The 14,040-nt window shown below is 37.2% G+C and overlaps 5 protein-coding genes across 6 annotated transcripts in view; 2 read left to right on the top strand and 3 right to left on the bottom strand.

The window, feature by feature from the left end:
* Positions 1-522, bottom strand: part of LOC126367267 (plasma membrane ascorbate-dependent reductase CYBRD1) — a 52,337-nt gene extending 51,815 nt beyond the window's left edge. For both annotated transcript variants that reach the window (XM_050010693.1, XM_050010694.1), the window contains exon 1: positions 454-522. The gene's annotated coding sequence lies outside the window, so the exon portion shown is untranslated. The remainder of the gene's footprint in view (positions 1-453) is intronic.
* Positions 523-3,657: 3,135 nt separating this feature from the next.
* LOC126367252 (uncharacterized) lies at positions 3,658-7,550 on the bottom strand. The gene is made up of 6 exons (XM_050010666.1): positions 7,291-7,550; positions 6,817-7,002; positions 6,390-6,544; positions 4,611-5,981; positions 4,344-4,531; positions 3,658-4,263 (listed from the first exon to the last, which is right to left on the bottom strand). Exons 1-6 carry the CDS (start codon positions 7,388-7,390, stop codon positions 3,693-3,695), a joined length of 2,571 nt encoding a protein of 856 aa, XP_049866623.1. The 5' UTR covers positions 7,391-7,550; the 3' UTR covers positions 3,658-3,692.
* Positions 7,551-9,537: 1,987 nt separating this feature from the next.
* Positions 9,538-11,039, top strand: LOC126367271 (coenzyme Q-binding protein COQ10 homolog A, mitochondrial). The gene is made up of 3 exons (XM_050010701.1): positions 9,538-9,858; positions 9,941-10,084; positions 10,398-11,039. The coding sequence occupies exons 1-3, from the start codon at positions 9,791-9,793 to the stop codon at positions 10,861-10,863; spliced, it is 678 nt and encodes a 225-aa protein (XP_049866658.1). The 5' UTR covers positions 9,538-9,790; the 3' UTR covers positions 10,864-11,039.
* LOC126367276 (peptidyl-prolyl cis-trans isomerase H) lies at positions 10,985-12,045 on the bottom strand. The gene is made up of 3 exons (XM_050010706.1): positions 11,889-12,045; positions 11,633-11,809; positions 10,985-11,345 (listed from the first exon to the last, which is right to left on the bottom strand). The coding sequence occupies exons 1-3, from the start codon at positions 11,970-11,972 to the stop codon at positions 11,052-11,054; spliced, it is 555 nt and encodes a 184-aa protein (XP_049866663.1). The 5' UTR covers positions 11,973-12,045; the 3' UTR covers positions 10,985-11,051.
* Positions 12,046-12,863: 818 nt separating this feature from the next.
* On the top strand, positions 12,864-13,925 carry LOC126367281 (transmembrane protein 17B). Its single transcript, XM_050010714.1, has 3 exons — positions 12,864-13,256; positions 13,367-13,480; positions 13,649-13,925. The coding sequence occupies exons 1-3, from the start codon at positions 13,146-13,148 to the stop codon at positions 13,859-13,861; spliced, it is 438 nt and encodes a 145-aa protein (XP_049866671.1). The 5' UTR covers positions 12,864-13,145; the 3' UTR covers positions 13,862-13,925.
* Positions 13,926-14,040: the final 115 nt, after the last annotated feature.

The raw sequence follows: 14,040 nt of genomic DNA, 5'->3' as shown, positions 1-14,040 counted from the left end.
CTGGATCAAAAAGATTAACGTTTAAAGTATGCAGAAAAAAACATATTTAATTAATAAGTAGGTATAAATGCAATTTCAAAATCAAATCTCGTTTCAGTTTGTTCTGGGTCAATAAACTCCAGTTACTATATCAGTTTTGCAGTTCTTTCAAGTCAACATAGTATTAAAGGAGATTTAATGACTGAAAATGTTCAGCACTAGAGTCATATAATCCTGTAGGGAGGTAAGGTTGAGTATCCGGGCCGTAGCGTCGGGAGAGGAGAGATAGCAACATGGCGATGCTGCGCGCCACAGCCTCCGGGGCGTAGTACGTCCGAACAAAGCGTCCCGCCGGTCCCGCCCTACCCGCTTCCGGCCGTTTCAGCACCTACCGCCCGACTCCGCAACACTTTCATTTACAAAACTATCACTTAAATAATAAATTCACTAGAATGTAGTGTAGTATCGACGTACAGGAGATGAGATGTGGGCGAGCCGGTGCAGCGAGCGACGCGCGTGTGGAGTCGATAGCGCGGTCCGCGGGATACTGGCAGCCTCCGCGCGGGCCTGCGCGGGCCGTGGCTTTCATTAAGGACGCCAGCTACGCCGTAGCGACCGTCGCCGCCCTCACCTCACCCCGCCCGCCGACGGGGAAGCTCCAGCTTCCACTATACACACGTATCCACAAAACCTACATCACACACTCCGTACACCGCCCTCACTACGCCAGGGTGCCGGCCGCCCGTGGAAACTGTTTATTTAACAACTCCATATATAAATAAAAAAAGCTCACGCTGTTACTAGAATACGCATGTAGTACTCCGCTGGCTGACTTTTTTCTATCTACAGAATTACAACCTAGTTTCATATTTTTTCGTTTGATAGGTAAGGTACTTATTCTATCTTACTGACTATTGAAAAGAAGTAGGTAAACGCTTTCGTTTTAACGTGACTTATTGTAGACTTTCTGTGAGTGGCATTCATTACTTTACTGGACAGATAGGGCGCAGACCCGAGTATAAATTGCTGACAATGTGCCTGAGGGCGCCCAGAGGATTACTCATTTCCGAGTCTTGTTTAACTTTCTTTGCGTTTGACCAGTTGCTCCCTAAATCCTTATTACGTTCATCGATTGTATCAATAGTGGATGCAAATTCAATAATATATCTATTGACATGACTGATAAACCGCACCGTTCATCAGCCCAACAGCCCGCCCGTTGGTGGTCTATGCACTACAGCCCGCCGCGCCGGAGGCCCGTGTTGCTCTATGGCTGCATAGTATAATGAACACTCCTTGTGTAGGCTGCCTACTTAACTTATAGGTAACCCTTGTCACCAGTGTCTTTTATTTATGTCAGATATCAAATCTCAATATTGAGATTCTATCTACAATTATTTTATAGATTTTGTTGATGTATTATTTATAATTTTGTATTTTTTTGGCACAATGAATAAACAAGAGGCCGTACAATTCTTATTTACAATAGCTACCGAACTGAAAAGATCGTTCGAAACTCCGGTAATTCTGCTAACGATGAAAGACTACTCAGACTGTATCTTCACGTCGCTGATGGACATGCGGAGCGCGCTGCTGCATCAGGCGACACCGGCGCGCGTTGCCGACATCATCAGTCACTTTCACCTAGAGTGGTTGCAAGCCGTGCGGGACGTCGACGCCTTCAAGCGCCGCATCCGCGAAACACCCCATGAACAGATCAGCAGAGCCATTGACTTCACCGTCGATTGCGTCATCCAACGACACAAGTATTTTCAAACGTACATTGATCAACTCGTCACTACTATGACTGCTGAGGAAAACAAATTAATGCAAGACAACTTCGAAGTTATGTTAGGCATGCACGAGAACCTTTTTGCAGTGCTACGGGACAAGCAGAAGTGCCTTTACACTCTGTCTGATGCGACAGAATACTTTCACAGAGTGCTTGATGAATCAGAGGAACTGTTGAATTGGCTAGATACGCTTAACGACAATTTAGCTATACAGTACAGTAGAGTGGTAGGAGTTAAATTTCCCGAATTGACAATGGACCTCACAAAGACTCTGCATCAGATAATTGACGAAGTGGCAAATTCTACAGATCCGGAAACGAAAAGAATGGCAAAAGAACTAAAGGATAAAAGTAAAACTCTGACGAGTTTAGTGCGGTTGAACCATGGAAACGAGGTAGATATCAGAAAAATTATAGAAAAAATGAAACATCTCGAAGACCGTATCGACAGATTGAAGGGCGAGAACTCTTCAGCAGTTATGGCTTTACAACATAAGACTATATTTTTGGAGGAAAGATTATTGTCTTTAGAAAATTTAAAAACATCATTGTACTGTCTTAAACACAAAAATAGATATCCTGATCAAAACCGAGTGCACATTTTTGATCACTTGCTTCCAGCACATGAACGGTGTCGCCTTGTCGAAGAGCTGATTAAACTTTGGACCGATGCCATATGTGGTAATCAAGACAGCAAATCAATTATATCAATTTTGAGCGTCGCTGAAATAAAAGAAATATTTTCCGATGACTTGGGAAAATTTACAGTAGATAATTATGGAAGAAAATTATACAAAGGTGAGAATGGCAGTACATTTCAACTTAACGAGCTTGGTGAATTAGTTCCAGTGAAAGACGATGAAAAACATGTATACTTCTACGATGACTGTGGTCGTTACTATGTCGATGAAAGAAAGAAACGCATATACAAAGCGTATGATAATGCTAGTGAATATTACATCAATCGTGACGGTTTAATGCTGAAATATAAAGAATATCGTGATGGTAGAGAATACTGGTATGACAACTTGGGGTGTTATTTCTTAGACGAACATGGAAAACGCTGTTATTGGGATCGGCATAGCGATGAATATTTCGAACACGACGGTCTCGGGAATCTCGTGCGCATTCGTAGTGACACGTCACTGAACTATGTTGTGTGCCCGCCAGAGCCAATTACAACAGATGAAAGTCTGTATCTACAAAAAGCCGTAGGTGCTGCTTTAAGGAAGTGTCTTGCGGACGTGGTGCTACATCAACCACAAGATCCTATACTATACTTGTCAAAAAGTTTAATTAAGTACCGGCAAAACATGGAGGCACATCAACAGCGGCTCGCTGAGGAAGGAGAAATGATGGTGGAGCGTGAACGGCGCATGCGCGAAGAGTATGTATACAAAGCGCCGACCGCACCCGCCTCTGTCTGCGAAGAGGAAGACATAGCCTATGCTGATCCTAATTTCGTCAATTACCAAAGTATGAATCAGGACTAACCACTTTTGTAATGCATTTTATTTGTTACGTTTATTTTATTTATTTATGATGTAATTTACCTTTAATAAAAACCAGAAGTAAGTAGTAAGATATAATAATCGTATATTTATTTAACTTCAAGTCTCGACTCCAGAGTAGAGTGACCACAAGGCCGGAAAATTAGGGAATGTCTCAAGGAGCCTAGTTCCGCGTCCAGAATTTGTAATTTGTTTGTTTAAAACTTTGAACTATTGGAATCAAAAGTTGAAGGAAGTTTAAGTATCTAGAAAGCCTGCAAAGATTTTTGAAATAATTTGTTTATGAACGAATAAATGTTGTACAATACATGTGTATTACCAAGTAATCAAAAAAGGTTTTACATAAAATAAGCATATTATTATATTGATAATTATTTTATTACAATAAAACATTAGGATCTTAAAAGTTATTACTTTACTTTATGTTTCTTCTGAAATTTCTTCCCTATGCCTCCCTGTTTTTGTTTTGTCGCCTCATTTGTTGTCTTGCCTTTGTTAGCGTTTATTTGACCTATTTGCTTTTTCTTTTTCAATTTGTTCTTCAACTTTTTTAACGTTGCCGCATCTAAATTCTCGGGAACTTTTGTATCATTTTTATTTATAACCTGTTTTGATTGCTGTTGGTTGCCTTCAGGCTGCTTCTTTTTATTTTTTTGCTTCTTGCTGGGACTAGGAGTGGTGGTAGCCGATGTATTATTTACTGCTTTTGCTGGAGCCTCCTTTGACTGAGGTGTTGTCGCTTTTGTAGGACTTGTAACCTTTGAGAGATCTTTTCCTGCATTTGTTTTCTTTTTCTTGTTTTTCTTCTTAGTCTGATTTTGGCCAGCATTGGACTCACCTTTGTTCTCAATGCTTGCTGAATTAAGATTTACGGGATTATTCTCACCCTGTGGAACTTTTCCTTTGTTTTTCTTATTTTTCTGTTTCTTCTTCTTTTTGGAATTTGTTTCACTGTTGTTGGCTGTTTCGTCTTGCTTTTCACTAAAAGGATAATTTATGTTTAATTTATGTTAGAATAATAGAAACACAATTACTTATGATTCCTATTTGAACAAAATTACCTTATTTGTGTGCTGGGTTTCGTTTTCTTATTCTGTGGTCCAGGGGAGTCACCTGCCGCTCTCTTCATAGGTTTCTTGTCTTCTTGTGGTACTGTTTTCTCTGTTTTATCAACATCGCCATTTTCTTTGCTTTCCGTATTTTCGTTCGATTCATTTTCTTCATCGTCCTCGTCTTGCACGGCCTCAGGCTGAAAAGAATCAAAATTATATAATGAACCAATAAAATACTTGTTTAACACAAATAGCTACAGAGTAGGTAATACTTACGATATTATTCGAAAATTTCTTAAATTTGGCTACAAAGAAGCCATCCATATTGTGTGTATGAGGATAGAACCTTCTGGTCAGTTTAAGAGAAGGGTGGAACCTGTGATGTCTGTATTTTACAAATCCTTCAGTACCAAAGTCTAGACCTGTGGGTACAAGCTTAACATTTCTTCTTTTAAGTGCATAATTGACCACCCACTCATTTTCCTCAGGCAATATAGAACAAGTTGAGTAAACAATATATCCGCCAGTACTTGATTTTGCATTGCAGCAATCTATAGCAGCCAACAAAAGTTGCCTCTGCAAGTTGAAACATCTCTGTATATCTTTTTGATCTTTACTAGTTTTAACGCTAGGGTCTTTTGCAATCACTCCTGTGCCAGTACAAGGTGCATCAAGCAGGACTCTATCGAAGCCCTTGATAACGTCAGGGAACTGGCGGCCATCATAGTTGCAAACTATCGCATTCACGACACCCAATCTATGGAAGTTTCCAACAATGGCTTTAGTCCTCTCTTTGTTAGCGTCGTTTGCAAATAATGAACCTGTATTTTTCATAATTGCGGCAATGTGCGATGCCTTTCCACCTGGAGCAGCAGCCATATCCAAAATTCGTTCATTTTCTTGTGGCGCCAACGCCATGACAGGAAGGAAACTAGAAGCTCCTTGTAATATGTAATGACCTGCCAAATATTCAGGGGTGGCGCCGATGGGTACGGTGGAACTGTATACCACTAACCCAACCTTGCTCCACTTACCTACTGGGTCTAAATTCACTCCTCTATTAATAAGGGCCTGTGCCAAATCTCGCCTTCTAGTTTTAAGAGTGTTAGTTCTTATTGTTACTGGTCTTGCTATTTCACTGGCCTCCAAGAATTCCACTAGCTCCTGCACAGGGAAAATTTGCATAAGAACTTCCATCAGGAATTCATTGTAACTGTAATACATGCATAAATCTTTCAGCAATAACTCTGTGTATTCACAGCGAGATCTCCCATCTTCCTTTAAACGATTAAAATCACCCAAAACAGTGACAACATCTTTAATCCTTTGATGTACATCCTGAAGACTTGCTGGGTTCTGCAATTCTTCCTCTGAAGGAAAAGCAAATACATCTTGTTTAGCAATATTCAACTGCATTTCTTCATCTGCAAATTTCTTGTCTATTTTTTGTTTCTTTTTTAATTTTAGATTGGCCTTTTCAATGGGTAACATGTCATCATCATCATCTTCATTGTCATCACTCTCTCCCTGTTCACTAGAATCTGAGTCATATCCCAATTTGCCAGTAGAAGCTGCTTCTTCATCTTCTGAACTGACATCCCCATTTTCTTTATCAGAATCTTGAAACAAGTCATCTAGTGTTCCCACCTGAAAGGAATCATTTGATTGAATTTAATGATTTATATTACAGTAAGTATTATTCATATTATTGTAATTTCCACACAATTAGTTTTATTATATAGAAAAATGTATATACTGCTTATATAAATATTTTTAGATGACCATTGCTACAGGCTTCTGGGTTAGATTTAGTTTAGTTCTTTAGGGCTCTAAATCTCTTTAACCTTTTTAACTACATAGGTGGATATATCAGTACTATATGTTATATGCTAACAATAGATTAATACATCTGTAGATAATAGGCAACTGATGAGTGATGACTCTGACTGACGAATGTACTATTTGATGAGAAGTTAAAAAGGTTTATAAACATCCACATTTGCCCTTTATCATGTGATGTTGTTAATTTATAATTATCTACTAAATACAACTAACCTTATAATTCTCCCTCTCCCCTTCGTCTTCTGAACCTGACTCTATTTCAGATCCTTCATCCTCATTTCCGCTATCACTGTCAGTTTCTACTTCTTTCTGTTTGGATTTGCCTTTCACTTTGGGTTTTAACCACTCCTTATTGTCATCAGTGAATCCTAAAATTGATAAAATTAAATTTTATAAAGTGCTGTTATTTGATAAAGTATAAAATAGGGTGGCTTAATTTCGGGAGACAATGCTACCAATTCAAGCAGAGAAACTTAATTTTAGTTTGGCGGCTATTAAACTAGTGCCACCTCTTACTTACAAGTGCAAATCATGGATAGAGCCATTTTAATCCTGTAAAATTACTTTTTATTAAATAGGTACACCTCCAATAAACAGTTTGAATAAATTCTACTTTACTTTTATCAAATATATTCCTTACCCTTAACATTTTCGTCATCAGAGCCACTGTCAGCTTCTTGAACAATCTCCTGCTGCTTAGCTACATTTTTCTTGGCCTGCTTCAGTGCCTTCCTTTTCTCAGCCAACTCTGTCTTTTTTTTAAGTCGTCTAGCTGCTCTCTGTTTCTGTCTGTGACTCAGTTTCTTTGAAGTGTCGTCATCTTCCACTAAAACCATTTTATTAGTAAAATAAATATGGTTACTATTAATTGCATTGAATCAAGCATCATTTAAAAATACTTTAACAGAATTTCAAATTTATGTTCATTTTAAATAAGAAATAAACTGAACTTAGGTAACGAAAACTTAAGCAAAATAAACCTAAACATAAAAGTTAAAATGTGATAATTTTTGAGGTTATTCGATTTAGAATACATAGAAAACTCATAGAAGTGATCACACAGTTTATAGGGGCTAAAAAATCGTATCATACTTTAAACACGTGGTGTACTTACGGAGTTCTTTCTTGAATACCGGGTCAGGCTGCTTTTTCGCCTTTCTACCAGGGCCCTTTTTCACTTTCTTAGTTTCATCGAATTTCGCTTTACGACCCATGTTTTAAAAATTAAAAAACACGACAAAAACAACAAAGCGTCTAAATTCTTTCCTACAATGTTAATTTCCACTGTATAACCATGAAACACGTGTTATACATTTTATGATCTACTTGCAACTTGCCACATTTCCCCTCGATCGCTCGACTCTAATGTCAATGTCACAACTCACAAGAACGAACGACTATTTTTTTTTTGTTTTGGTTTTCCCCGAAGGGTAAGGCAAAGGGAACTATGCCCATACAGCCATGTCTTACGTATTTTTTTTCTTGATGATTGATGAAATGATGAAAGATGATGATGATGATGATGAAACCTAAGCCCCCACCCTCGGAGTAGACTCCTACTCCGAACCCCAAACGAATTAACTCAAAAGTCCGCATAAACTTTTGAGTTATGAAGCGGCTTCCCGGCACGAAGCGAAAATAGGCAGATACACTTTGATTATTGAATACTCCAATATAATAACACTCGCGAATGTCTTCCGACTAACTTAATGCGATCATTAACCACAAAACACCACTTGAACGAACGACTAATGCCCAGACCTTTTTTTTTATTTTTTTTTTTGTTTTGGTTTTCCCCGAAGGGTAAGGCAAAGGGAACTATGCCCATACAGCCATGTCTTACGTATTTTTTTTCTTGATGATTAATAAAGTGATGAAAGGTGATGATGATGAAACCTAAGCCCCCACCCTCGGAGTAGACTCCTACTCCGAACCCCAAACGAATTAACTCGAAAGTCCGCATAAACTTTTGAGTTATGAAGCGGCTTCCCGGCACGAAGCGAAAATAGGCAGATACACTTTGTTTATTGAATACTCCAATATAATAACACTCGCGAATGTCCTCCGACTAACTTAATGCGATCATTAACCACAAAACACCACTTCGTATTAATTATTTAGATTACTCAATGAAGAAAGCAACTGTCCCGTTCCCGTTTCCCGCCGAAAAGCCGCCCAAAGACCAAAGACGTTTTTTTTTTTGTTTTGGTTTTCCCCGAAGGGTAAGGCAAAGGGAACTATGCCCATACAGCCATGTCTGACGTATTTTTTTTCTTGATGATTAATGAAATGATGAAAGGTGATGATGATGAAACCTAAGCCCCACCCTCGGAGTAGACTCCTACTCCGAACCCCAAACGAATTAACTCAAAAGTCCGCATAAACTTTTGAGTTATGAAGCGGCTTCCTGACACGAAGCGAAAATAGGCAGATACACTTTGTTCATTGAATAATCCAATATAATAACACTCGCGAATGTCTTCCGACTAACTTAATGCGATCATTAACCACAAAACACCACTTCGTATTAATTATTTAGATTACTCAATGAAGAAAGCAACTGTCCCGTTCCCGTTTCCCGCCGAAAAGCCGCCCAAAGACCAAAGACGTTTTTTTTTTTGTTTTGGTTTTCCCCGAAGGGTAAGGCAAAGGGAACTATGCCCATACAGCCATGTCTGACGTATTTTTTTTCTTGATGATTAATGAAATGATGAAAGGTGATGATGATGAAACCTAAGCCCCACCCTCGGAGTAGACTCCTACTCCGAACCCCAAACGAATTAACTCAAAAGTCCGCATAAACTTTTGAGTTATGAAGCGGCTTCCTGACACGAAGCGAAAATAGGCAGATACACTTTGTTCATTGAATAATCCAATATAATAACACTCGCGAATGTCTTCCGACTAACTTAATGCGATCATTAACCACAAAACACCACTTCGTATTAATTATTTAGATTACTCAATGAAGAAAGCAACTGTCCCGTTCCCGTTTCCCGCCAAAAAAACAGACCAAAGACGAAGTAGAATCTCAGAATAGTTGCCATTTTGAACATTCTCTTTTTTAAGTGTTTTTATGGCCTGAAAACGATTCTATGCAGACCTTGTTACGATGAATGAATGAATGATTAGATGACGGATAGGGTTTTTTTAGAGGGGTTGTTTTTTCGAACAATCTGGAATCTTTTGTATGTTTGCAGATATCCAGTTAGAACTTATATTATGTCGACAACGACCCGGGATAGATATTTAGGAGTCGCCGTCGCCGGATAGGTTAGCCGACATTGTATCGATACCTCATCATCAATTTAAGAGCCACGCTCTTGTCGGTGTAGCATTTTCGATACCTACTATTGTAATTTTTTCAGCTATCGACAGACATTAGGCATAGACACCATCACTAGACGGAAGTCCCGTCGAGTGTCGTGTCGAGTCGAAACAAATGTCAGGTTACTTGTTCACGAATAAAGTTTTATTTTACCAACCAAAAATCCAGTGTTCTGAGTGTTCGTTTTAGTATATTATGTAATTCAAGCCAGATATTATCCCTGCGACAATGCATCTATTAATTCTATAAACCAATTTGTTACATGTAATTCTAGCTAATACAAATAATGGTTTCCATTCGACGTTCCTGCTCCTTTACATCGGAATTTATATTAAGAAAACGTGACTTTGTAAGGTAATACATAATACTTACATGTGTAATTATTTTAAAGTAGTACAATATTTGCACTTTTTGCGTATTATTTTTTCTATTACAGTTTTCAGGGTCATTACGTGAATAAACTAGTATGTCGAGACAAAACACATCATTGCCAATGTCAAGGGATAAAGCAACGTCGAACTTTTATCAGTTTCCCAAAAGAAAGTCGCAAAAGGGAATATGCTGGCAGACAGTTGGTTGGGTGAGTTAATAGTAATTTTCTTTATTAACCATGTATTGTGGCTACATGACTGATCTTTTATAAAATTCTGGAATTTATTATAGTATTGTGTATCTACTGGAATAGTCTGTATTGATTTCTTTCAGTTAATTAGTTCATTCTCAGAAATGAGACAGAGTATGTACTATTTATAGATTCATGAATGACTCATTTTGAAGTTCATTATCATAATTGTTGAATATGGTAGAAAATAATATACTAAATTATGTGCATAAAAATGGGATACAAAATTCTGTGGAAATAAAATTAATAAGTGGAACATTATTTGTTACAGATACACAATGGACCAGATGTTTGATGTTGTGTCAGATGTTGGAAATTACTACAACTTTGTGCCATGGTGCAAGAAATCCCTTGTGGTAAAAAAAACTCCAGACCATCTCAAAGCAGAATTAATTGTAGGGTTTCCCCCTATAAACGAGAGTTACACATCTAATGTGACTTTAGTAAAACCATATTTGGTGAGAGCAGAGTGTATGGATGGCAAGCTGTTCCACCACATGCTCACTTTGTGGAGATTCAGCCCTGGACTAAAACGAGAGCAAAAGTCGTGCGTTGTAGACTTCCAAATTCAATTTGAATTTCGTTCCGCTTTCCACTCTCATTTGTCAAATCTATTCTTTGACCAGGTAGCTCGACAAATGGAAAGTGCATTTATAAGAGAAGCTGGTCGACGAAATGGTCCAGCCACCATGCAACCCATAAATTTACTTGTAAATAAACAAGCTTTAAAAAGTTGACAAAAGTAAAAAAGAATTTAATAAATTGTTACTAGTTACCTACTTACCTACCTATTTATTGTGTCAATATTGTGATGATTAAAAAATAGTTGTGTATTATTTATTTAAGATAAAACAATGATTGCTTTGAAGCAAAGCTTCTGTTTTAATTCTATATAAATTACCAAGCATTCTGATGTCTTTTTAATTTACATTTGACCACACTGTGATATTGTTACTGGTATTTTTGGTTTATTGTTGGGTCCAGTGGGGACATTTTCTATTTTTCTCATTACTAATAGACCATCTATAACTCTACCAAATACCACATGCTTATTGTCTAAGAAGTTACATTTAGCGCAAGTAATAAAGAACTGGCAACCATTTGTGTCTTTGCCACTATTTGCCATGGAGAGTAAACCTGGAGAATCATGTTTCAGGGCAAAATTTTCATCTGCAAATGTGCTGCCACCATAAATACTCATTACTCCTGTACCATCACCCTGAAAGTAAAAGAAAAATGTATACTAACTAGTTTAAAAATGATCACATAATTCCAATAGAACATAGTGATCTAATAGTCTATAGTCATATAGAGAATAGTGCCTTCTTCAATAGGTAAGACTACTGTTTCACACCAATTCTATGGACTCCAGAGAGATTCTGTTTCTTTATTCCATTTGGCTATAGAATAAATTACTAGAAAATATAAATGCATATGGAGAAATATTTTTAGTACCTACTGGATATTTTGAAATTGACACTGTAAGGATAGGTTAGTGTGACTTACGTTAACGAAATCTCCCCCTTGTATCATAAAGTCTTTGATGACTCTGTGAAATGTGGCTCCTTTGTAGCCAAGAGGCACACCATCTCGTCTATATTCTCCAGTGCAGAACTCTCTAAAATTTTCGCTAGTTTTAGGTACGATGTCCGCAAATAGTTCAAATATCATTCGTCCTATTTCCTGCAATAATTTATTATTACAAAATTTACAAATACAAAAAGTATCAACATTATCAACAATTTAACACCCTGTTGCTTACCGTAGTGCCAACTGTTATATCAAAAAATACTACAGGGTTGTTTGGATGTCTCAATTGAGATTGAATTTGATTCCATGTCGGCATTTTTTGTATTAAAACTCAATTTACTATATTTTCAAAACACCGCTTATCCCACGCGCAAATGAATGAATGAATGATTTTTTTTGTTTTGGTTTTCCCCGAAGGGTAAGGCAAAGGGAACTATGCCCATACAGCCATGTCTGACGTATTTTTTTTCTTGATGATAATGAAATGATGAAAGGTGATGATGATGAAACCTAAGCCCCCACCCTCGGAGTAGACTCCTACTCCGAACCCCAAACGAATCAACTCAAAAGTCCGCATAAACTTTTGAGTCATGAAGCGGCCTCCCGGCACGAAGCGAAAATAGGCAGATACACCTTGTCCATTGAATACTCCAATATAATAACACTCGCGAATGTCTTCCGACTAACTTCATGCGATCATTAACCACAAAACACCACTTCGTATTATTTATTTAGATTACTCAATGAAGAAAGCAACTGTTCCCGTTTCCCGCCGAAAAGCCATGAATGAATGATTAAAACTGTCAATCAATCTATGACACTGACATATTCTTTTTAATAGGGAGGCAACGACTGGCAGTTAGTGAGCTACATTTTTAATCGACTTCAAAAAATAAAGTTATTCTTTGATAACACTGTAAATAAATGTAAAAATGTTTTAATGTCTGCCATGTGGCTGTACGGGCTGTACTTTATAAATAAATAAATAAACACTGAAATGTTGCGCGTCGATATTGAATCGTTTGGTGATATAGTTCTTTCCAACAAAGACCAGTCGTGATTTTGCATTGATTTTGTCATGATATCTGGTCAAAAAATATCGTTAAAAAAGAATGACGTTTGTTTCTCATTGGTTTCTTCTAATTTGATTTATAAGTTTTGATGTTCCCGAACAAAGACCAAGTAAAGTTCCGCGACCTTAGCGCTAGTGTCGCAGTATCTGCGTAGAATTATTATGACTTGTCAATTAGTTAGTTCCATAATAATCCGCGAGACTTCTCTCGTGTTAGATCAAAGTTTGATGTTTGTTTTGTTTATGTGACAGACTGTGTTTTGTTTGTGTGACGTTCGTTTGTTTGTGGATCAGCTCGGAACTACACAGAAGTTTCTTTCCGTTTTATTTAAATAGATATGTGAATTACATAAAGAATGTTTTTCTTTTATTCAACAAAAAGCCTTTAAAACTTATTCTAGTAAAAGTTTATTGATTATGATTCGTTTACATTACCGAACAATGCTTCGGTTACAGAAGTGTCTCTACATAAACATTTATTTATCACTGATATGGGGAGTTGTTGTTGCGTTCTTTTTGTATGTTAAGGTAAATTTCAATAAAGTTTCGTTTCTGTTACTATAGTCGCTCTGTTTGCACATATTGTTATAATCATTGTAAGGATAATTTATTAATACACAGGCAATCATGTTTTTCAGATTGAAGCCTTGGGTCATCTTACAAAATATTTATCAGTGACTGTGTACACACTGTTGGTGGTCGTTGAATCTGTTCGATTGTATTTGGGCCACTATGGGAACCTAGCTAGCAGTGTGAGTTTAACTTAAGGACAAAAATCTCTAGACTTAGTTTGATTTTAAAACTGGAACCTTTGTTCTATTGTTGGAAGCACTTTACACTTTTGATTTGTGGTTTTAAATGTTTAACAGGCATTTAATTATACATGACTGATACTTATTGATTCTGTAACTTATTTGCAGGTACCGGAACTAGCTGGCTTCTTGATGCTGACAGTTTTGATGCAAATGCCTCTAGTTAGTTTCTTCTTGTTCAACCCATACTTACTCAGTACACCAACAGAAGTTACCCTGCACACTTTGCTGTGGGCCATAAGCATATCAGAGATTGTATTCGGATTCTTAGCATTAAGGAGAGCTTCTAATTTTGCAAAGACAGTTTATTTATCAAATTGAACAGACAGGTGAGGTCCTTGATTACAATTAAAATTTTAAAAATTCTAGATAAAAATAAATGTGTTATACACACATTTATTTTTTCAGTACAATTTTGTCAGTACAATTTATAATAAGTAATATTAAAAAAGACCAATACAGAAACTAGTTTTCCAGTTTATACTTCTCATGAAAATTCC

Source organism: Pectinophora gossypiella, chromosome 6 (genome assembly GCF_024362695.1).
Source record: "Pectinophora gossypiella chromosome 6, ilPecGoss1.1, whole genome shotgun sequence".
Taxonomy (NCBI): domain Eukaryota; kingdom Metazoa; phylum Arthropoda; class Insecta; order Lepidoptera; family Gelechiidae; genus Pectinophora; species Pectinophora gossypiella.
This window is presented reverse-complemented; position numbering and strand designations above follow the sequence as displayed.

Excerpts from the sequence above, each read along its gene's own strand:
- LOC126367252 (XM_050010666.1), bottom strand. The coding sequence starts at position 7,390 with ATGGGTCGTAAAGCGAAATTCGATGAAACTAAGAAAGTGAAAAAGGGC. Across the intron at positions 7,003-7,290 it reads GGTATTCAAGAAAGAACTCC|TGGAAGATGACGACACTTCA; the intron begins GTAAGTACACCA and ends AAATGGTTTTAG. Across the intron at positions 5,982-6,389 it reads GGGAGAGGGAGAATTATAAG|GTGGGAACACTAGATGACTT; the intron begins GTTAGTTGTATT and ends GATTCCTTTCAG.
- LOC126367271 (XM_050010701.1), top strand. The coding sequence starts at position 9,791 with ATGGTTTCCATTCGACGTTCCTGCTCCTTTACATCGGAATTTATATTA. Across the intron at positions 9,859-9,940 it reads AGAAAACGTGACTTTGTAAG|TTTTCAGGGTCATTACGTGA; the intron begins GTAATACATAAT and ends TTTCTATTACAG. Across the intron at positions 10,085-10,397 it reads GCTGGCAGACAGTTGGTTGG|ATACACAATGGACCAGATGT; the intron begins GTGAGTTAATAG and ends TATTTGTTACAG.
- LOC126367276 (XM_050010706.1), bottom strand. The coding sequence starts at position 11,972 with ATGCCGACATGGAATCAAATTCAATCTCAATTGAGACATCCAAACAAC. Across the intron at positions 11,810-11,888 it reads ATATAACAGTTGGCACTACG|GAAATAGGACGAATGATATT; the intron begins GTAAGCAACAGG and ends AAATTATTGCAG. Across the intron at positions 11,346-11,632 it reads AAGGGGGAGATTTCGTTAAC|GGTGATGGTACAGGAGTAAT; the intron begins GTAAGTCACACT and ends TTTTACTTTCAG.
- LOC126367281 (XM_050010714.1), top strand. The coding sequence starts at position 13,146 with ATGATTCGTTTACATTACCGAACAATGCTTCGGTTACAGAAGTGTCTC. Across the intron at positions 13,257-13,366 it reads CGTTCTTTTTGTATGTTAAG|ATTGAAGCCTTGGGTCATCT; the intron begins GTAAATTTCAAT and ends CATGTTTTTCAG. Across the intron at positions 13,481-13,648 it reads ATGGGAACCTAGCTAGCAGT|GTACCGGAACTAGCTGGCTT; the intron begins GTGAGTTTAACT and ends ACTTATTTGCAG.